General features: G+C 41.6%; 1 protein-coding gene across 1 annotated transcript in view; it reads right to left on the reverse strand.

Annotated features, from left to right (window-relative positions):
* The window catches only part of STK39 (serine/threonine kinase 39), a 301,651-nt gene that overhangs the window by 235,518 nt on the left and 41,760 nt on the right, over positions 1–24,373 (reverse strand). Inside the window, 2 exon segments of the mRNA XM_036858821.1 lie at positions 510–541; positions 544–621. Coding sequence (XP_036714716.1) covers positions 510–541; positions 544–621 — 110 coding nt within the window.

A 24,373-nucleotide genomic window follows, 5' to 3' on the forward strand; every position in this document is an offset into this window, starting at 1 on the left:
CAAGCTCAAGTATTATGTAATGTACTTTATTTAGAAGAAGTACAAATTGCCCTGTACAAAAATAACTCCTCTCATTAGCCAATAAGAACGCAAGCTACCCTGCAGTATTTTGAATAACTGAAATTTACAGGAGATTTTGTAATTTATGAAAGCCAAAATGACCAGCAAATTGTTTAGGGAGTAATTCCTATTTGCGTCAGGATTCAAGACTAAGGACCAGAAGCTCACCATCTAACTCTGCACTCAGTATCACATGACCTTAGGTCATCTGAGTCTGTTCCCTCATTTCATAAAACAGAGTGTCAACACTGAGACCCTCCCCACCTGGGGATTATGAGGACTGAGCAAAATTGTTTGTCAAAGCAAAGTAAGCTGTATATTACACAACATCAATCACAGGAGAAACACACAAGTTGCCTCTGCTCTCTGCTCTCCTGCTTCTCCGGCCCATCTCTATGTATCCATGAGTTAAGAAAAGCACGAGCAGTATCCCCTTCACTTTTACTTACTAATAGTTCATCCATGCTGGTCTGGCATTTTCCAAGTTGATCCGCTTTATTGCTACACGTTCTTGCCTGGGTTTACATAGAGCAGCCTGAACCACAGCTGTAGCGCCACTGCCTGAAACGAAATAAAAACAACATCAGCTATCAAGTGGCACACAGTCTGGTTACTATTTGTGACCCTCTTCACAAATTAATATCTATTTTTTTAAGTTTCTACTCAAAGTATTCAAAACATTATCATTTGACATCTTTTTAAAGACTTTCTTAAGTCCGAAAATAATTCTATGAAGGAGAAAAAGGAAAAACTGCATTTTTCTAGAGAATACAAGGACAGTATCTGCACTTCAGAGGCTTAACAATCCAGGAAGGTGACCCACATCAAAAGAGCCCATTGCAATACAGGGTGTTCACTGCTGTCCAGAACAAAGGCTGAGAAAGTGATGGGTCTAATGTCACAAGAATAAGAGAGGGCTTCCCTGGTGGCACAGTGGTTAAGAATCCGTCTGCCAATGCAGGGGACACGGGTTCGAGCCCTGGTCCGGGAAGATCCCACATGCCACGGAGCAACTAAGCCTATGCGCCACAACTACTGAGCCTGCGCTCTGGAACCCTCAAGCCACAACTACTGAAGCCCGCGCACCTAGAGTCCGTGCTCCGCAACAGAAGCCACTGCAATGAGAAGCCCGCTCACCGCAACTAGAGCAAGCCTGAGCACAGCAACAAAGACTCAATGCTGCCAAAAAATAAATAAATAAATAAAAATTAAAAAAAAAAAAAAGAATAAGAGACATAAGCATCTAAGCACACCCGTGTGGACGCCATTACCATCGTCTGATGCTGATGCCTTCCCATTTCAGTGCCTTTACAATATCTCAAGCTCTTCTCCCACTTCAGCCAAACCAAACCACTCCAGCCTGAGCTACTTTCAGGGCTTCCATGAGATGCTGTGACAACTTATCTACTCTGAGCACTCTTTGAGCTGTTTCTTCCAAGTTTGCTCTACAATTAGAAGAACAGGAATCAACCTGAGTATTCTCATGCTGAAAAGCAGGACTTTCAAGGATGCCAAGCAAAATGATGCAAATGCGTAATTACAAAAGCTCTCAGCATTCATATGCATTTCCCATTTCTAAGGTTTCATGATCATTAGCTAATGCACTCAAATTCCTAAGAGACAGAGTCATGTCATCATCCATATTTTATAAGAGCAAAATGTAGACGTGTAATGATTTGTGGCAGAGCACGAAGAGCTCCTAATTGGATCTGTATTCCGTAGGGGCAAAAAGACCTCCAGGTTAAGGCATCTCAATTCTGCAAAGAACACCAAAAATCTCATTCTCGTCACATAAATCCTCTCCCTGCAAGACTGCCAAGGAGAGAAACAGCCTGTGCTCGGGACTGTGCAAAAGGGGGCAGATGTGACCGTCCACTTTTCTCCTTCAAGTTTTTCTTTGGGTACTATTTCCCAAATGAGTCACCGAATATCATCCAAAGGGCGGGAGGGAGGATCTTTTGTCAATAAGGAGGGGAGACCAGTATTAGATTTCCTGATACATGTGAGAGAAAGGCACAACACTTCTTGTGCAAATCAAGGCTTTCCCACCCCAAAGAAGTGCCCAAATGGGTGTGTTTAGCACTGAAGTTCTGCCCTGTGGTCTCATCATCAGCTCTGGCCCCCTGATCTATGACCCGAGCAGGTCACCCTAATGCTCCAAAGACAGGTCTCCAAGTTCATGGCTTCCGTTCCAGGAAGTCCCACCTGTGTTCACTGGGGAAGAAACCACAGATACTGAGCACCCACTATATAGTCGGCATTTTCCTCGCATAATTCTTGTTACAAGCCTGTGCAGTTTTTGTTATTAGCCTCATTTTATATGTGAGAACACTGGGACTCGGAAAACTTGCCCACACAGCTAACAAGTACCTGAGCCGGGATCTGAGTCAGGTCTGCAGGACTCTAACGTCCATGCTTTTTTCCTACCTCCCACAAGTCAGAAGCACACTTCTCCCTTCCTTCCTTCTTGTGCCCTTCCTAGGAAAATATTTTCTGCCCTACATGGTTGAAGAAAAGAGAAACAACCTAGAGAGCCTCACTCTCTCTAGAGCTCAGTGCAAGGAGCAAGCACCACTGTCAGAGGTTGTTTAAAAGGGGCTCCCTGTCCCTAACCTCACTGCTTCTCCATCAGCTGTTACTCCAAGTCCCACTGACTGGATCAACCTCACCGGCCCTGCAGATCGCAGCATGTTGGGCTCAATCCGGAATGCTCCAGATACCAGGGCCAAACACTACAAAGAGCCCTGCTGATAGCAGAGTGTGTTTTCCAGTCAGGGTCTCCAGAACAAGAGACCATAACTGAAGGGAGCCACAGAGAAAGTGATAAGTAGCCAGTTAGCGCTGGGCCTGGTACCCAGCAGAGAAATCAACAAACATCTTTAACAAGCTGCTGATGGGAAGCTCAGCCCTACCTGTTGTAAATCGCCCCCCAGTCCCACCCCTCCATCCACAGTCCACATCCCAGAACATTCTCAAATTGGGAAAACTGCAAAACAGGAGAGAAGAAAACAAATTCCCAGAAACGGTAAAATAAGTGTACGTAATATGGGACTACCACTCCCAGTCAGTTAAGCCCTTGACTATAAAAGCTTTCTGGCTTCCACAGACAAACGCAAGAATCTGGACACAAAGAAGAATTCTAAAAAGGGGAAGGGATGTTGAGTTGGCTTTTGCACAGCAAAGGAAACCAATGACCAAATGAAAAGACAGGGACTTCCTGGTGGCGCAGTGGTTAAGAATTCGCCTCCCAATGCAGGGGAACGCAGCTTCGATCCTGGTCAGAGAACTATATCGCACATGCATGCCACAACTAAGAGTTCACATGCTGCAACTAAGACCTGGCACAACCAAAAATACTAATCAGTTAATAAAAAATTAAAAATGGCAGAAGGGGAGAGGCAGCATGTGGAAAGGAGGGCCTCTGAGTGTGGAGTTCCGGAGTATGAAGCCGTATGGCTGACAGAGTCTTGGTGCTCCAGCCGGGTGTCAGGCCTGAGTCTTTGAGGGAGGAGAGCCAAGTTCAGGACACTGGTCCACCAGAGACCTCCCAGACCCACGTAATATCAAACGGCAAAAGTTCTTCCAGAGCTCTCAATCTAAACGCTAAGACCCAGCTCCGCTCAATGACCAGCAAGCTACAGTGCTAGACACCCTATGCCAAACAACCAGCAAGACAGGAACACAACCCCACCCATTAGCAGAGAGGCTGCCTAAAATCATAATAAGGTCACAGCCACCCCAAAACACACCACCAGACGTGATCCTGCCCACAAGAAAGACAACATTCAGCCTCATCCACCAGAACACAGGCACCAGTCCCCTCCACCAGAAAGCCTACACAATCCACTGAACCAACCTTACCCACTGGGGGCAGACACCAAAAACAATGGGAACTACGAACCTGCAGCCTGCAAACAGGAGACCCCAAACACAGTAAGTTAAGCAAAATGAGAAGACAGAGAAACACACAGCAGATGAAGGAGCAAGGTAAAAACCCACCACACCAAACAAATGAAGAAGAAATAGGCGGTCTACTTGAAAAAGAATTCAGAGTAATGATAGTAAAGATGATCCAAAATCTTGGAAATAGAATGGAGAAGATACAAGAAACGTTTAACAAGGACCTAGAAGAACTAAAGAGCAAACAACCAATGATGAACAACACAACAAATGAAATTTAAAATTCTCTAGAAGGAATCAATAGCAGAAAAACTGAGGCAGAAGAATGGATAGGTGACCTGGAATATAAAATAGTGGAAATAACTACTGCAGATCAGAATAAAGAAAAAACAATGAAAAGAATTGAGGACAGTCTCAGAGACCTCTGGGACAACACTAAATGCACCAACATTCAAATTATACGGGTCCCAGAAGAAGAAGAGAGAAAGAAAGGGACTGAGAAAATATTTGAAGAGATTATAGTTGAAAACTTCCCAAATATGGGAAAGGAAAGAGTCAGTCAAATACAGGAAGCACAGAGAGCTCCATACAGGATAAACCCAAGGAAAAACACTCCAAGACACATATTAATCAAACTATCAAAAATTAAATACAAAGAAAAATATTAAAGACAGTAAGGAAAAAAACAACAAATACCATACAAGGGAATCCCCATAAGGTTAACAGCTGATCTTTCAGCAGACACTCTGCAAGCCAGAAGGGAGTGGCTGGACATATTTAAAGTAATGAAAGAGAAAAACCTACAACCAAGATTACTCCACCCAGCAAGGATCTCATTCAGATTCAATGGAGAAGTTAACCTTTACAGACAAGCAAAAGCCAAGAGAATTCAGCACCACCAAACCAGCTTTACAACAAATGCTAAAGGAACTTCTCTAGGCAGGAAACACAAGAGAAGCAAAAGACTTACAATAACAAACCCAAAACAATTAAGAAAATGGTAATAGGAACACACATATGGAAAACTACCTTAAATGTAAATGGACTAAATGCTCCAACCAAAAGACATAGACTTGCTGAATGGATACAAAAACAAGACCCATATATATGCTGCCTACAAGAGACCCACTTCAGACCTAGGGACACATACAGACTGAAAGTGACGGGATGGAAAATGATATTCCATGCAAATGCAAATCAAAAGAAAGCTGGAGTAGCAATACTCATATCAGATAAAACAGACTTTAAAATAAAGAATGTTACAAGAGACAAGGAAGGACACTACATAATGATCAAGGGATCAATCCAAGAAGAAGATACAACAATTGTAAATATTTATGCACCCAACATAGGAGCACCTCAATATGCAAGGAAAATGCTAACAGACACAAAAGGGGAAATCGACAGTAACACAATCATAATAGGGGACTTTAACACCCCAATTTCACCAATGGACAGATCATCCAAAAGGAAAACAAATAAGGAAACACAAGCTTTAAATGATACATTAAACAATATGGACTTAATTGATATTTATATGACATTCCATCCAAAAACAACAGAATACACTTTCTTCTCAAGTGCTCATAGAACATTCTCCAGGATAGATCATCTCTTGGGTCACAAATCAAGCCTGGCAAATTTAAGAAAATTGAAATCATGTCAAGTATCTTTTCCGACCACAATGCTAGTAGACTAGATAATAATTACAGGAAAAGAACTGTAAAAAATACAAACACATGGAGGCTAAACAATACACTACTAAATAACCAAGAGATCACTGAAGAAATCAAAAAGGAAGTCAAAAAATACCTAGAAACAAATGACAATGAAAACACGACAACCCAAAACCTATGGGATGAAGCAAAAGCATTTCTAAGAGGGAAGTCTGCAGCAATACAATCCTACCTCAATAAACAAGAAACATCTCAAATAAACAACCTAACCTAACACCTAAAGCAATTAGAGAAAGAAGAACCAAAAAAACCCAAAGTTAGCAGAAGGAAAGAAATCATAAAGATCAGATCAGAAAAAAATGAAAAAGAAATGAAGGAAACAATAGCTAAGACCAATAAAACTAAAAGCTGGTTCTCTGAGAAGATAAACAAAATTGATAAACCACTAGCCAAGACTTCATCAAGAAAAAAAGGGAGGAGACTCAAATCAATAGAACTGGAAATGAAAAAGGAGAAGTAACAACTGACACTGCAGAAATACAAAGGATCATGAGAGATTACCACAAGCAACTATATGCCAATAAAATGAACAAACTGGAAGAAATGGACACATTCTTAGAAAAGCACAACCTCCCAAGACTGAACCAGGAAGAAATAGAAAATGTACACAGACCAATCACAAGCACTGAAATTGAAACTGTGACTAAAATTCTTCCAGTAAACAAAAGCTCTGGACCAGATGGCTTCACAGGCAAATTCTATCAACCATTTAGAGAAGAGCTAACACCTATCTTTCTCAAACTCTTCCAAAATATAGCAAAGGGAGGAATACTCCCAAACTCATTCTACGAGGCCACCATCACCCTGATACCAAAACCAGACAAAGATGTCACAAAAAAAGAAAACTACACACTAATATCACTGATGAACACAGATGGAAAAATCCTCAACAAAATACTAGCAAACAGAATCCAACAGCACATTAAAAGGATCATACACCATGATCAAGTGGGATTTATCCCAGGAATGCAAGGATTTTTCAATATATGCAAATCAATGTGACAAACCATATTAACAAATTGAAGGAGAAAAACCATATGATCATCTCAATAGATGCAGAAAAAGCTTTTGACAAAATTCAACAACCATTTATGATAAAAAAAAAAAAACCTCCAGAAAGTAGGCATAGAGGGAACTTACCTTAACATAATAAAGGCCATATATGACAAATACACAGCCAACATCGTTCTCAATGGTGAAAAACTGAAACCATTTCCACTAAGATCAGGAACAAGACAAGGTTGCCCACTCTCACCACTATTATTCAACATAGTTTCGGAAGTTTTAGCCACAGCAATCAGAGAAGAAAAAGAAATAAAAGGAATCCAAATCGGAAAAGAAGAAAACTGTCACTGTTCGCAGATGACATGACACTATACATAGGGAATCCTAAAGAGGCTACCAGAAAACTACTAGAGCTAATCAATAAATTTGGTAAAATAGCAGGATACAAAATAAATGCACAGAAATTCCTTGCATTCCTATACACTAATGATGAAAAATCTGAAAGAGAAATTAAGGAAACACTCCCATTTACCACTGCAACAAAAACAAGAAAATACCGAGGAATAAACCTACCTAAGGAGACAAAAGACCTGTATGCAGAAAACTATAAGACACTGATGAAAGAAATTAAAGATGAAACAAACAGATGGGGAGATATACCATGTTCTTGGATTGGAAGGATCAACATTGTGAAAATGACTATACTACCCAAAGCAATCTACAGATTCAATGCAATCCCTATCAAACTACCAATGGCATTTTTCACAGAACTAGGACAAAAAATTTCACAATTTGTATGGAAACACAAAAGACCCCAAATAGCCAAAGCACTCTTGAGAACAGAAAAATGCAGCTGGAGGAATCAGGCTCCCAGACTTCAGACTATACTACAAAGCTACAGAAATCAAGACAGTATGGTACTGGCACAAAACAGAATATAGATCAATGGAACAGGATAGAAAGCCCAGAGATAAACCCACACACATATGGTCACCTTACCTTTGATAAAGGAGGCAAGAATATACAATGGAGAAAAGACAGTCTCTTCAATAAGTGGTACTGGGAAAACTGGACAGTTACATGTAAAAGAATGAAATTAGAACACTCCCTAACACCATAAACAAAAATAAACTCAAAATGGATTAGAGACCTAAATGTAAGGCCAGACACTATACAACTCTTAGAGGAAAACATAGGCAGAACACTCCATGACGTACATCACAGCAAGATCATTTTTGACCCACCTCCTAGAGAAATGGAAATAAAAACACAAATAAACAAATGGGACCTAGTGAAACTTCAAAGCTTTTGCAAAGCAAAGGAAACCATAAACAAGATGAAAAGACAACCCTCAGAATGGGAGAAAATATCTGCAAATGAAGCAACTGACAAAGGATTAATCTCCAAAATATACAGGCAGTTCATACAGCTCAATATCAAAAAAAACAAACAACCGAATCCAAACATGGGCAGAAAACCTAAATAGACATTTCTCCAAAGAAGATACACAGATTGCCAACAAACACATGAAAGGATGCTCAATATCACTAATCATTAACGAAATGCAAATCAAAACTACAATGAGGTATCACCTCACACCAGTCAGAATGGCCATCATCAAAAAATCTATAAACAATAAATGATGGAGAGGGTGTGGAGAAAAGGGAACCCTCTTGCACTGCTGGTGGGAATGTAAATTGATACAGCCACTATGGAGAACAGTATGGAGGCTCCTTAAAAAACTAAAAATAGAACTACCATATGACCCAGCAATCCCACTACTGGGCATATACCCTGAGAAAACCATAATTCAGAAAGAGTCATGTACCACAATGTTCACTGCAGCACTATTTACAATAGCCAGGACATGGAAGCAACCTAAGTGTCCATCGACAGATGAATGGATAAAGATGTGGCACATATATACAATGGAATATTACTCAGCCATGAAAAGAAACGAAATTGAGTTATTTGTAGTGGGGTGGATGGACCTAGAGTCTGTCATACAGAGTGAAGTAAGTCAGAAAGAGAAAAACAAATACCGTATGCTAACACACATATATGGAATCTAAAAAAAAAAAAAAAAAAAAGAGGTTCTGAAGAACCTAGGGGCAGGACAGGAATAAAGACACAGACGTAGAGAATGGACTTGAGGACACAGGGAGGGGGACGGGTAAGCTGGGACAAAGTGAGAGAGCGGCAATGAACATACGTACACTACCAAATGTAAAATAGCTAGCTAGTGGAAGCAGCTACATAGCACAGGGAGATCAGCTAGGTGTTTTGTATCCACCTAGAGGGGTGGGATAGGGAGGGTGGGAGGGAGACGCAAGAGGGAGGAGATATGGGGATATATGTTTATGTATAGCTGATTCACTTTGTTATACAGCAGAAACTAACCCACCATTGTAAAGCAATTATACTCCAGTAAAGATGTTAAAAAAAAAAAAAAAGGAAAAGACAACCTACTGAATGGGAGAAAATATTTGCAAATGATATGTCCGATAAGGGATTAATATCCAAAACATGTAAACAGCTCATACAACTCAACATCAAAAAACAAACTGATTACAAAATGTGCAGAAGAACTGAATAGTCATTTTTCCAAAGAGGACATGCATGTGGCCAACAGGCAAATGAAAAGATGCACAACATCGCTCATCATCAAGGAAATGCAAATCGAAACCAAAACGAGATAACACCTCACACCTGTCAGAATGGTTATCATCAGAAAGAGCACAAATAACATATGTTGGTGAGGATGTGGAGAAAAGAGAACCCATGTACACTGTTGATGGGAATGTAAATTGGTGTAGCCACTGTGGAAAACAATATGGAGGTTTCTCAAAAAACTAAAAGTAGAACTACCATATGACCCAGTAATTCCACTCCTTGTTATATATCCAAAAAAAAAAACACACTAATATGAAAAGATGCAGGCACCCCCAATGTTCATAGCAGCATTATTTGCAATTGCCGAGATATGGAAGCAACCTAAGTGTCCATCAACAGATGAATGGATAAAGAGGATATGATACATACATACACACACACACACATGCACACACACGTGTGTAATATGACTGGAATATTAGTCATAAAAAAGAATGAAATTTTGCCATTTGCAGCTAGCAACGCGGATGGACTTGGAGGACATTATGCTAAGTGAAATAAATCAGAGAAAGACGAATACTGTATAATATCACTTACATGTGGAATCTCAAAAATACAACAACTAGTAAATATATCACAAAAGAAGCAGACTCACAGATATAGAGAACAAGCTAGTAGTTACCAGTGGGGAGGGGAGGAGGGGCAATAAAAGGGTGGAGGAGTGGGAGATACAATCTATTGGGTATAAGATAGGCTCAGGGATGTACTGTACAACATGGGGAATATAGCCAGTATTTTGTAGCAGCTGTAAATAGAAAGTAACCTTTAAAAATTGTAAAAAACTTTTCTTAATTTAAAAAATAATAATATTTTTAAAAACTTTTTTTAATTTAAAATGGGGAGGTAGTGGTGGGGAAAGTCTTTTATTAGAGCCATACAACTAGAGGATTGTTATTGCTTTATAACTACAGCTGACTAAAGAACAACTGGCAGCTTCTCATCTTTAGAAAGAATAAATATGAAGCTTTATGACCTGAGGTGATTGTCACAGCATGAATGGATTTAACCACTCATTGGACAATTTGGAACAGTCTACTTTGAATCCAAAGATTTCCTTCAACTGTAAGAGAGATCAAGAACAACATTAGAGGTGCAGGGAGGCTTAAAGACCATCAAGTCCAGCCCCTCACTATGTGGCTGAGGACAGGAAGGGAAGGGAGGCAAGCTCTCATCAGAAGCCAGATCAGCCAGCACCTTGATATGGACTTCCCAGCCTCCACAACAGTGAGAAATAAATTTCTGTTGTTGAAGGCACCCATTCTTAAGGTATTTTATTATGGCAGCCCAAGCTGACTAATACAAAAAGCTTTCCTTGTCTGTTCTGAAGTCACTCTCCCATCATCACCTATGCTCAATTATGCCATATAAGTTAGAAGTTCTCAGAAACTTCCTAATTAATTCAAATAGCAATAAGAGACAAGATTCAACTGAAGGGCCTCTGGAAGACCTCTGTAATTCTCAAGTCTTAGGTTAGTAAGACCCTTGAGAAGAAGGTTAGACAGGGATTCTATCCAACCCTGACACTGATTCCCTCTGTGACACTGGCCCTATTTCTACCTATACCTCCGTTTCCTTAATGGGCATAATAAAATCTACCTGCAAGGCTTAATAACAATGAGTTTCACATCCCTAGAAAACATCGACTCAATAAATGTTAGGCTCTCTCTCTGGGACTCATTTCTCCATCTGTAATATGAAGGAGATGGACTATATCTGTAGTTTGTACTGGGGAAAAGGGAGAGGGCAAAGTAGCTCCAGGTCAGGACTAAGTTTCATTTTGCTCACCAGGAAGATTCAGTTGGTTTAAAAGGGGGGGAAGAGGTGGGCTAAACTGGAAAACCAGAAGACTAAATGGTTTCTAAGGTCTGATACAGCATGATGAGTTTAAGAGTCTAAGATATAAGAGAATAACCCAGAGAATTCAGGAACAGCTATGAATTAATATCCTATAGCTACATTCCTCACTGAAAATGTACTTGGATATCTAGCCAAACAAAATGATTTTAAGAAGTCTTTGTTCATCCAGATTGCATGAGTTCATATCCTAGCCCAGCTACACACTAACTGCTTGTCCTTGGACAACTTTCGTAACATCTCCATGCCTCAGTTTCTTCCCTTGTAAGATGTCAATAATAGCACCGAGTTCACAGGGCAGCTGTGAAGATCAAATGAGTTAATACATGGAAAGCCCTTGGAAGCGTGCCTAGCACACAGGAAGTACTAATTAAATCTCAGCTAGAATTACTCCTCAGGGAAATCCCTCCAGGCCAGCTGGTGTCCTGTCAATTTGTCATGTTAACGCCACATAGTATTTCACGATGTTGATGTATCACAATTTATTCAGCCCTTCTTTTATTGATGAGTACTCTTTTTTTTATGTCCAGTTCCCCCCCCCCATTACAAACAGTGTAACAATAAACATCTGGAACTCTTAAAATATATATTAGCCGACAAGAACTTTCATGTTAAAGTTAGGACATGGTCAATTGTTCAGTAACCCTTCCCATAAATGTCAGGATTTAAAAAGCAAAATGGTAAACAAGAAAGGTATTACATTAGCCTGTGACAGGAATGGTGGCCAGGGGAAGCAAATTCTGTCATCATATCCTACTTAAATGAAGAGCATCAAGCCGAGAAACTTTAACAAGAGTTTGCCCATCTCTCAGCACCTGAAAACGCTCCTTAATTATGCATAGCTGTCCTTTTTTAGTGAATAGAGTCCAGAGCTGTATCAGGCTTTCTTTTTAGAGGTGCTGGCTGCTGGTATGCAGTAAACAAAACAGATGACTTTGGTCCAGCTGGTGATTTCTTCCAATTCTCTCTTTACCCAACTTGCTCGAGGTGCCCTATTTATGTCATGTGTCCAACCTCATAGCTCATGAGGCCAATCAGGTCCCATGAGGACCACAAGCTGGCCAGGGTGTGAATGGACACACACGTGAGCTCCACGGGGGCACAGCTGCCACTCTGCCTCAGTCCACTGGCGCCATGTGACATCACTGACCTACCAGGGCAAGATTCTGATTCTTGCAGAAAAGCTGAAAATCCAGAATTTTGTGTGAGAGCTCCTAAATTAAGGTTAGCAATTAATGTTTAAAAACATAAAAATATGGTAAGTCACATAAAAGCTCACCACAGGCCGTATTTGCCTCCCTGGGTGACTGCCAGTTGGCTTCAAATGTGTACCCTTCCTTACCTGAGGGTACAAATTTAAAATTATCTATTCGATTACACATACGAAGTTGTCATTCTTCTAGATCAAAAATCATCACATTTCCTATGGTTCAACATAATATGCGAATATACTCAGGACATGGGCCCACACTGATTTACAGCAGGTTACCACGTGGCCATCCACCGCATCCTGCTACTTCATACAAAGAGAAAGCCATCACAGCTATTCGGTCGTTTGGTGCATTCTATGTGGAAGGAACACGGGCACAGTAAACTCTCAAGTCAAACACAAAGAACAGAAACAGTGAGACAGGTGTTATGTGCAATTTTCTGGACAGATTCTTTTACAAAACAGATGCTACTGCTGGCCTGTCAGGATACACCAGGCCGGGCACAGCAAGGCCACATATCTCACAAACAGGTGACCCTCCTAAGCAACCTGGTTTGTGTAACAGCCAAGCTGGTTGAGTTATGTCCTTCCGCCTCTGTCAAAAGAACCAGTGACCAGAGCCTCCTTCTGGGGTTGTTGGAGCAGATTTAGAGCTTACTATAAAAAATCGTAAAGACCAGGGTGAGGTAGAGAAATGGCCACTCAGTGAATGAACTTGCATTTCACCACTGACCTGGATAAACTACCTTCCTTGGGAAAGCCTGGCTCCTTAAAACCTTTAGAGGTCACAGACCTCACCAAAGAAAAGCAAGGCTTGTGTGTAACTCAGCAAGAACCATCTGATAATACCACAGAAAAACAAAAAGTCACCCAGGGCTCTGATCGTAAGGGAGATAGAGGGAAACTGGTGTGTGGAATCAAACTGGAATGAGTGTCATATGCTCACCTTGGACCTCAAGCTACACCTAAAGCAACAATTAAATATGTTTTAAAAACTTTAAACACAGCTCTATACTACCCTTACTAAACTCAGAAAGTGAACTGGGATTATCTAACACAAAGAAAATTCTTATTAAGGGATACAGGTAAAGTCTAGGTACCCGGTTAAAGAGGAGTGGTATGTATGGGATAAGAAGCTGTTAAGTATCAGACTCTGACTTCCATCTAATTCAATGTGATTGATACTGCGATTTACTCCTAGACATTTTTGGTTTTCTTAATGATACACAGATAAAAGATAAAAGAGTCACTCCGTAAATACGATTACTTGCCAGTTTAAAAAACATTTCACAATTAAAGTCGTCCCCCCTTTTTTGTGGTTTCGCTTTTCGTGATTTTAGTTAACCAAGGTCAACCGTGATCAAAAAACATTAAATGGAAAATTCCAGAAATAAACAATTCGCAAGGTTTAAATTTTGTGCCATTCTGGGTCGTGTGATGAAATCCCACTCCAGCCCATCCTGGACGTGAATCGTCCCTTTGTCCAGCGTATCCCACCTGTAAGTCACTTAGTAGCCATCTAAGGTTATCAGATCAACTGTCAGGGTATCGCAGTGCTTGTGTTCAGGTAAAGCCTTATTTTACTTACTAATGGCCCCAAAGCGCAAGAGTAGTGACGCTGCAATTCGGATTAGGCCAACGAGAAGCCGAAAAGTGCTTCCTTTAAGTGAAAAGGTGAAAGCTCTCGACTTCATAAGGAAAGAAAAACATCGTCTGCAGAGATTGCTAAGATATACGGGAAGAAGGAATCTTCCACCTGTGAAATCATGAAGGAAAAAGAAATTTGTGCTAGTTTTGCTGTCTCACCTCAAACTGCGGAAGTTACAGCCACAGTGCGTAAGTACTTACTTAAGGTGGAAAGGGCATTAAATTTGTAAGATATTTTGAGAGGGAGAGAGAGAGACCACATTCATATAACTTCTATTATAGTATATTGCTATAATTGTTCTATTTTATTATTAGTTATTGTTAATTTCTTACCGTACCTAATTCATAATTTAAACTTGATCATAGGTAGGTATGTACAGGAAAAAACATAGTATATGTAGGGTTCAGTACTATCTGCTGTTTCAGGCATCTACCGGGGGCCTTGGAACACATCCCCATGGATAAGGGGGACAGCTGTAGTCTGAAGAGCACTCACTTCAAGGTTAGATCCCTTAAAGCTGAAACAGAAGAGTTATTCTAAGATTCGAGTCCTAATGCTGACACTAATTCTAATGCTGACCAACAGAAAAGTTGGAGTAAAACATATGATCTGGGCTTCCCTGGTGGCGCAGTGTTTGAGAATCCACCTGCCAATGCAGGGGACACATGTTCGAGCCCTGGTCTGGGAAGATCCCACAGGCCGCGGAGCAACTAGGCCCGTGAGCCACAACTACTGAGCCTGCGTGTCTGGAGCCTGTGCTCCGCAACAAGAGAGGCCGCGATAGTGAGAGGCCCGCGCACCGCGATGAAGAGTGGCCCCCGCTTGCTGCAACTAGAGAAAGCCCTCGCACAGAAACGAAGACCCAACACAGCCATAAATAAATAAATAAATAAATAAAAATTTAAAAAAAAAAAAACAAGGAAGAAGAGTATTACCGAGTTTTTCTGCCACATATGCAGTTCTACTACACTGCATAATTTCATCCTTACCTATAGCCTTCTGTATATGAAACTGAATAAAAAATCTAAAAAAAAAAAATATGATCTCTCTGTCTGTGAATGTGTATTTATTGTTTAAGAAAAAGATCATCCTATTTGGGTGGGGTGGGGGGCTTTGACAACCCAGTCCCAGGGATTGGCTATGAATCACTTGAGATGCTGCCTTCTTTAACAACCCCAGGCAGAGTTAGTCACTTCCTCTCTGCCCCTAAGAACTCAGTCCAGTCTCATCCCAGCACTTAACATGCTCATGGAGTTGGTCTCCACAGCCTTATGACTCTAGAACCAACCCTTCCACTGAGGTCCCTGCCTGGAACGCAGGAGGTCCTCAATAACTGTTTGCTAAGTGGAGGAAACTCCCATCAACCTCTCCCTGGGTTGACAAGGTAAACAAGGGAGGTGTAGCTGTGCTCAAAGCTGGGTGGATACAGAGGAGTCTCAGCCCAATAGGCTATAGAACCTGGAGGCAAGGAGGCAGAGCACTTTTACTCAGTATGCTCACTGTGTGTGTTTGTAAGTAGGTAGCTGTTGGTAGACATGGCAGTTAACGACAAGGAACAAGCCTTGCAAGGCCATCTGCCTGAAGGCACTTATGGTTTGCAGAACATCCCTTTCAATTCTGGTGTCGTCAAGTGTCACGGGAAAGCTCAGACTGAAGAGCAATGTTCCACCAGAATGGGTTGGGATCCTCAGTTTTTAAAAATTGAATCCCCTGGCCACTGCTCAGCATGCAGGAATCATGCAAAATGAGGCAGGCTATAATAAAGTAGGGTCCTTCAGTGATTCCACTTGATGACAAGGAGGTGACATAAAACACCTAGTAATGTGGAGATGTGACAGACAGGAGCCGATGACAATCCTCCAAATCCATCTTGGGAAACACTGCATCAGGCCCTGGACTGCAGGAGGGACACATCCCTACAGAGCAAACTGGATTTTTATACTCAGTAAAGGTCACTTTGAAGTCCTCGCCCCCTGTAAACTCAAAACCCCATGATCTGGCAAGACTGAAAAACTTCCTGTTCTGCTCTGAGAGGGTAGCAACTCCTCCCAGCAAAACCCACTCATTTTACTGATTAAATCAACCAAATAGAAGCCAACATTCCACAAAGGAATGTCCATTGCTATTCACACAGATAAACAGATACACCCACTGGCAAAGGCCAAAAGACGTTGAGTGCCCTGGTTCTCATATGGTATTTTAACATGGTATGGGGATGGTCTCCAGCTCCTTACTGCTCCAACCTTAAGCCACCGGGAAGTGGGAAGGGCTCTAAATGCAAAAAGAAGAGCCAGTATCTACTTCGAGGTCAGTCTCATTTAACCATCTCGGCCACATGCACGTTGTCTTTGTATGAATAAGAAAAAGGCATTCCCCTCACTGGACGTCGACCTGGAGGGCAAGGCCTGCCAAGTGGACAACATACGATTGGGCAGAAAGCTCCTTTCTCCCAGCTGACTGCATCAGAGCTTGCTGCGCTGAACAAGGGTTGGGTGTTCAGCCTCCAGGGACCAGTGTACAACTTTGGGGGCCCCTGGTCTAAGTTTAGCACATCCGTAGCCCCAAGCCTGTTTTAAAAAAATAAGTAAAGTCTGTTTCTAAGCCGCAAGACAAACACCTCGGATCTAAGAAAGAGTCCCCATGAGAAGCCCTGGGTTTGGGCAGATTTTTCTCAAAGCCTGCGAGACAGAGTAATTAATAGCTGAACTCATCTCAGAAACACCTAAGATGTCTGTTTAAAAAGCAGATTCTTTTTTTTTTTTTATGATGAACTGATTATTTAATTTTTTTTTATTGAAGTACAGTTGATTTACGTTTCAGGTGTACAGCCAAGTGATTCAGTTATACAGATGTATTATTTTTCAGATTCTTTTCCATTACAGGTTATTAAAAGATATTGAATATAGTTCCCTGTGCTATATGGTAGGTCCTTGTTGTTTCTCTATTTTCTGTACAGTGTGTAACTGTTTAAAACGCAGCTTCTTGAGCCCATATCCAACCTATTGAATGAGAATTGTTGCAAATAGAGGCCTGGAATCTGCATCTTTAATACGCTTCTCCAGCGATTTCCCTATGTCCTTAAATTTGAGAACCACGGATCCTGAGTGTCGGCTTCTCTGCCCCCTCCCCAGCCAGGGCACCAGGTCTTGGGAAAATTTATCAGCCAGGGGTCAGTCAGGAAAACCAGTTACACTAAGTCTTGTAACAGATATTATTTAGTATAAAGAATCGTTCCACAGGCGTTAGAGAAATGAAAAGACGAGCGACACAGAGTAACTGCAGGAAGCAGCTATGTCCCCTAGAGCCGGGGGGAATCAAAGAGGGGGTTTGGGGTTATGAGAATTTGACAGCTTAGAGGAGGAGACCCACAGAGCTTGGACCCAGATGTCCGAGGAGCAGGGGCTAACACCTCGGGAGTTCCAAGGAGGGCCTCTCAGTGAGGGTCCACATGGGGCTGGGAGGCCGTCTGAGGACCGGCTGGTGATGGCATCTCTGAGGGATGCCAGGAGGCTGGTTCCAGGATGTAGAAAAAAGCTGGAGACCGGAACCAACTGCTGCTAGAGAGTGAAAGACCCTTTCTGGAAGGAAGCTGATAAGGACCGTAGGCAAGCAGGATGAAGCATGTCCTTTCTCCCTCCTCCAGCCTCCCAGAATCCCTCAGCACCCCTCCCCCCCCATTAGCAGAGCTTAACAGGGAACAGCAGGCAAAGGAGGAACATGGTTTGCCGAGTTCCAGCCCAATATACAAGCCGAGTCTAGAAAGGTCTGTCTAGCGCTTAGAGACAATCACTTAATAAGGAGCCAAAGGAGTATGAAGTACATCGGCTCCAATAGGAGGATGGGGCCTATTCCAAGCTCCCCCTAACCAAGGCCAGGCTTTTTCTTTTTTTTATTTAATTCTCATTTCACTCTATTTTCAAACACAATTTCTATCATAGCCCTTTTTAGCATCTAACACTCCCCAAATGTTCACTCTCTACTTCCTCCTGGTCGTGTAGTAATTAGGAGTGGGGGCCTGGGGCCAGACAGCCCGACCAGCCATGCGACCTTGGGCAAGTTGCTCAGGCATTTGTGCCTCAGTTTCCTCCATTACAAAAAGGGAATGGCAACAGTATCGACCTCACAGGATAGCTGTAAATATTAAATGAGACGATACATGCAAATGTAATAATATAAAGGAACATGTCTGGCACTTAAGTGTTTCATTATGTTTTGACTGTGAATATTATCAACACTATGATTATCCCAGACACCTGGATGGAAACTAGAACTAGACCTACTACAAGCTTCTGAAAAATCCCCCTCCTTGAGATCACCTCTGCTCCCACAGAGCCCCAGCTCCTGCCAGCTTCTTCTCAACTCCACCTCATCAAACCCTACTCCTGGTAGCCAGCACTGACAACCAACTCTTATACCACAATGACTGGGTGTACAGAAAATTACGCAGGGAAATGATTCATTGTTCCAGATCCACTTCTCTGATAATTAAATATCCTTGGCTACCAGATCCATGAAGCAGCAAGGAACTAAAACATTTCTCCTAGCTCAAGGACAGAAGGAAAAAAGTCCATTCCGCTAATGCCGCCCACCCCTCCCTATCTCTCCATCTGATTTGACTTCACTCATGATCAAACTCCTGCTTATCTGGTCTCCCTGGCAACCTGAGGTTCTCCCACAAGCTACACCATCCAAGAGGAAGGACAGGCAACCCTACAGGGGAAAGGGCTTTCCCTACCTCTCTCTTGCCTCACTCTCACCCAGCAGCAGGGGAATGATGCCGCAGGCAGTCTGAAAAGACAGAAGAAAAGAAGAGGCATAGGGAAAGCAGTGTCCTGGTAACCCCATCAGGCCTGAGATCACAGCTGTATGAGCAGGAGGAGGAAGAAGTGCCCCGCGAAGGGCCCCAAAGGGAGCAGCTGCAAGCTGTCAGCCCCTGCCTCCACCAGCCCTACCTCGTGGGTCTTCCTGCAAGATCCCATATTGCCATCAGTGGGGCCTGGCAGGAATTCAGAACTCTCCCTCCCATGGTCTTAAAGCTGGCAACCAAAGTGTTAGGACCATATAGGAATTGGAAGATGTGCAGATAGCATAAGGTATCTGGGTATTCTGTGAAAATGTAGATGCTGATTAGTAAGTGTGGGATGGGGCCTGAGATTCTATGTTTCTGCAGGCTCCCCCGTGACACGTATGATGTAGCTGGTCCATGGACCCCTCTTTGAATTGCTGAAGCATAGGGGATATAGCTTCCCCAAATCACCCCCAAAGGTTCCTGGTACTTACCTCCTAACAAGGGAGTAGAAAGTCTGGAAACTGCCTGAACCACCTCCTAGTCCCCTATGGCTGACTGGGGAGGGAGATATGAGGCATGGGAAAGCAGATGACTGGGGAGTCAGGGATAAAGGGACCAGCTTGATATATCTGGAGAGAACTCTAATTCAAAAAGACACATGCACCCCAATGTTCACTGCAGCACTATTTACAACAGCCAAGACATGGAAGCAACCTAAATGTCCATCGACAGATGAATGGATAAAGAAGACATGGTACATATATACACGATGAAATATTACTCAGCCATGAAAAAGAATGAAATAAGGTCATCTGCAGCAACGTGGATGGACCTAGAGATTATCATACTAAGAGAAGTAAACCAGACAAAGACAAATATCATATGATATTGCTTATATGTGGAATCTAAAAAAAAAAAAAAAGATACAAATGAACTTACTTACAAAACAGAAATAGACCCAGAGACATAGCAAACAAATTTATGGTTACCAAAGGGGAAGTAGGGGGTGAGGGCACCGGGATAAATTAGGGGTTTGAGATTAATATATGTACACTACTATATGTAAAATAGATAATCAATCAATAAGGACCTACTGTATAGCACAGGGAACTGTACTCAATAGTACAGTAATATAGTAACCTATAAAGGAAAAGAATCTGAAAAAGAATATATACACACACACACACACACATATATATATATACATATATATATATACAAACATACACACACACATATATATATATATATATAACTGAATCACTGTGCTATACACCTGAAAATAACACAACATTGTAAATCAACTATACTTCAATTAAAAAAAAACAAAACAAAACAGAGGGACCAGCCTAGGGAATGGGCTTCCGGCCAGCAGGAGACCAGAAGAAGCAAATCCCTTTCTCCAAGGAACCACACTTAGGAATTTTATGTGTATTTAGCTCTTCAAAAATGAAGATTCAACACTCCTCCCCTTAACATGTAAGTTTATTACTTTTCAGGTATATTTTCAGAAATTCACCACAAATGAAAGATGAGGACGATTCTCCTTCCCTGCCTCAGTAAACAAAGTGTAATTAAACTTAGAATTATTTCCAGCAACTATGGTTGAAATTAAGTTGGGCTTCAGTTATCTGGAAATTTATTAATCCAGAAAACATGATTCCTCAAATATTATAATCAACTAAGGATAGTTGATTCTTACAGCATGAGGCCCAGATCCTCATATCTGTGATCATATCTCTGGAAGCAGATGTATATTCTATGGAGAGCTGCTTAGGATGGCATGAGTTTCAATATGTCTTGTAGTCACTCATTGATTACCTTTTTTAACAGCTGGGCTGAACTGGATTAATAAGTACCTGTTAAATTGATCTTTTAACAGATAAACTTCTTTATTTCCTTTCTGTTTCATTTACTCGGCAAATGATAGGAAGTAATTTAGTTTTATTAATTTGCTGTCAAGTTTTTGGTTAACTAATATTTCTACCTTGAACTCTAGGCTCTCAGTAGGCAGTTACCTACCCTCTTCATTCGCCTTGTTCACCACCAAGATGACCCCTCCTGCACATAATTTAATAAAAACCTGCTGGTGATAATGGCCAGGCCTTCAGGTCTAGGCTCTGGGCTGTGGCCTATGGTATGGGGACCAAACTACTGAAAAAGCCCAAGTTTCAGATTCCATCTCCTCATGTGTCAGTTAGCTTCACTTTGTTGCTTCAGCCCATCCTGTCCCAGTAAGAACAAAATGGATAGATACGTATAACAACTCCATCACCAATGGGGAGGGGGAGGGGGAGGGGGGAGGGGGGGAGCAACCAAAAGCCTGATCTACTAACCATGTATAATAATTGTAATAACACCTTCAACATGCAAAGAATAATGGTATCTTGGAGCTGGAAAGAACTTCTATTTATAGGTCACATAATCATATAAGGACAGAGAATATGTTACTTGTTTATTCATTCAGCAGATTCTACTGAGCTTCCTGTATGTGCCAGACACTATTTAAAGTTCTGGAGGCAGAGAGCCAAAAGTGCCTGCCTTCCTAGAGTTTACATTTTAATGGGAGTGGGGGCTAGATTTTTTAAATCTATGAATAATTCTATTTTGCGATCAGTGCTGTGAAAACAATAAAACAGACATGCGTGATACTGAATGGTGGGGAGAGTCCTGGAGCTGTGACAGTCAAGGAAGCTTCGCTAAGGTGCTGACATCAGGTGGATGAGAAGAAACCACCATACAAAGATCTGCGGGCAGAGCGTGCCAAGAAGAGGGGCAGCACACGTAAAGGGCCTGAGTCAGGGGTGAGTTTGGAGAGCTCAAGCGACAGAGACAAAGGCAGCGTAGCCAGAACTCGTTGACTGAGAAGGCAGATGGAAAAAGGGACGGTCAGACAGGTAGGCAGGGACCACATGGAGAGAGACTTGTGGACCAAAATAAGTGCTTTGGAGGATGTTGAAAAGAAGAAGTAGATGATCTGGTTCACATTTTATCCAGCTCACTCTGGCTGCTCTATGGAGGTGAGGTTGTATGTGGAGAAAGAGTAGATGCGGCAAGATTGGTTAGGGAGCTGCCATAAATGTGTGGGCACGAATTAATGATAATCTGGGCTAGGACGACAGCTGATGGATGGGAAAATACTGAGGTACTAAAGCTAAAGATGTATCACCTCTACTATAATCATCCCTGAATTTTGTAACGAATAGCCATGATTCTCTCTTCACCCTTCCCAAAACCTGTCCGAAAGGACTGGTCTGTCCACCAGAATAAATTCTACTTGCTCCAGGTGACACTTAAAAGGCTTGAGCTACCAGGCACTGCTCAATCAACCTCCAACAGGAAGAACAAAGAAGGCTGAGGATGCAGGGGAAGGAGATGTAAAAACCAAATTGCTGCCATCTCCCATTTACTAAGTGAGAAGAGGCCAGCAACGGAGGGGGAAGTGTTTGCACATGTTCAAGAGATAGCTCTGGGAAAAAACAAATTGTTCGGTCGTCTCTTACAAATGGGTATTCGCGGATGCTGCCTCCTATGAAGAAGACTTTATAAAGCCAAAAGAAGAAATATAAATATTTAGTATTTGAAGGTATTTTTTCCATCCCACTCTTTTACTTTCGGAGGCTTAAAAGAAATAAACCAGTCAAATGAGAGCTTTTTTTCCTCCCTTCCTTAAAATTAAACCATACTAAACAACAAGGACAAAGAATGTTTTAAATAATTTTTCTTAAATCCCACTACCCAAATACAGCTATTTTCATAGTTGCATATTACATTCTAATCCTTATTCATATATACACACGCACATTTATATGCACTCACGTATACAGTCACAGTAATTATAGCTCTGTATTCTGCTAATGCATTCTGAATTAGATCATAAACATTTTTCATGTTTCTAAAATGTTTATAATTATATTAGTTGCAACACAATATCCCGACACGTTACTAAACCATAAACTACTGCCTTTAACCCTAAAAGTGGGCATTTGAATTCTCCTTTCTCTCAGTTTTATCTAACAATTTCAAAGGGATAACCCACCTTTGGCGCAAATAAAAGCTAAAACAATGCCAAATGCATAAGCTTCAAGGCTCTTATAAAACTGCTCTATTTGGTAACTCATTAGATTGCTAATAAAATCATTTGTCTGTCAATGATTTGCCAAACCAAGTGAGTAAAAAGAAATACATCAATTTCACTCAAGGATTATTTACCTAGGATATACAAGAATAACTCACCAACCCAGCAGGAAATTAGCTGAACCTGCACCATAGAGTGTGCACTTTTTTTTTTTAAAATAAGCGAACGGAATACGGACTTGGAGGACACATCACGTTCTCTGCACTGTAATTTTCGCCGAAGTCTTAGCTTTCGCTACGTGGCCGAGTACTTACAGGTAAGAGTCCGCAGATGAAATGCTGCAGGAGGCAACTCTCTGAATGTTTTAAGAATAGTACTACATTAAAATAGTTTACATTTAAACACGTGCGGGTAACTCTGAACTATACACATGTATACGTATAGCTGATTCCCTTCGTTGCACAGCAGAAACTAACACAACATTGTAAAGCAATTCTGCTCCAATAACAAAATAAAAACGAAAAAATTTTTTAAAAAGTACACATAGAGATAAATGTTATATATAGCGAGGATTCTGTGCTGTGCCTTTCCTTTAAGGCTTCCTAACTCCTTGAGGCGTGACTAAAAAAAAGCGGAACATGCTCATGCGATTGCCAGCTTCCCAGCTGTCCTCCAGAATCTCCACTGTGGCTAAAAGTATCACAGGGGCGCAGGGCGGGGCTTCCAGGGGCTTTAGCTTCAGGAAATGCTTAAAAGAAAAATCCCATATCCTTTGATACCCTGATCCTCAATGGGGTTATACCCTTCAGCAGACAAGAGGCCTACACCACTGAAGTTTGTTCTCAGCTTTAAAAGGAGGCCAGCAGCAGCCCCTGTGAAGACTCCCACCAGCCACAGAGACCACAATGGGACACCTCTTCCACGTTTTTATGCACCATCCTTAACTCACGAGGCCGATCATTTCAGGAGAATGTCTGAAGGAGAAAAAGAGATGGCTATCTACACATCAGATCCCATCCTGGGAGAACCTGAACTCCATCCTAGGAAACTGAGGAAGTTGTTCAGTTTTGCAAACTGTATCATATTTCAAAGTGACTGGTGGAGAAGCGCCACTTTATGCTGATTCCCTTTGTAAAGGGAAATGGGAACCCTGCATCTCAACATTATGTCCATGCAGACTTTCACATCTTCTGCCAGGGCTCACACTGGACAAAGACTCCAAAAGGATGTCCAAATTCTTTAGACAACTGGTATTCAGCCATATCAAATATTGCTTGAAATAATTAAGCTGTCAGCAGGGCCTTGGAAATGTTTGGGCTTTAAGAGTATCCGGATGTCCTATTATGTTTCATGATGGTATCTGACCTGTATTACAATTCCTCACATTCTCCAACCAGAACCCAAATGACCAAATACGGCC

The sequence above is a fragment of the Balaenoptera musculus genome, chromosome 7, assembly GCF_009873245.2.
Source record: "Balaenoptera musculus isolate JJ_BM4_2016_0621 chromosome 7, mBalMus1.pri.v3, whole genome shotgun sequence".
NCBI lineage: Eukaryota > Metazoa > Chordata > Mammalia > Artiodactyla > Balaenopteridae > Balaenoptera > Balaenoptera musculus.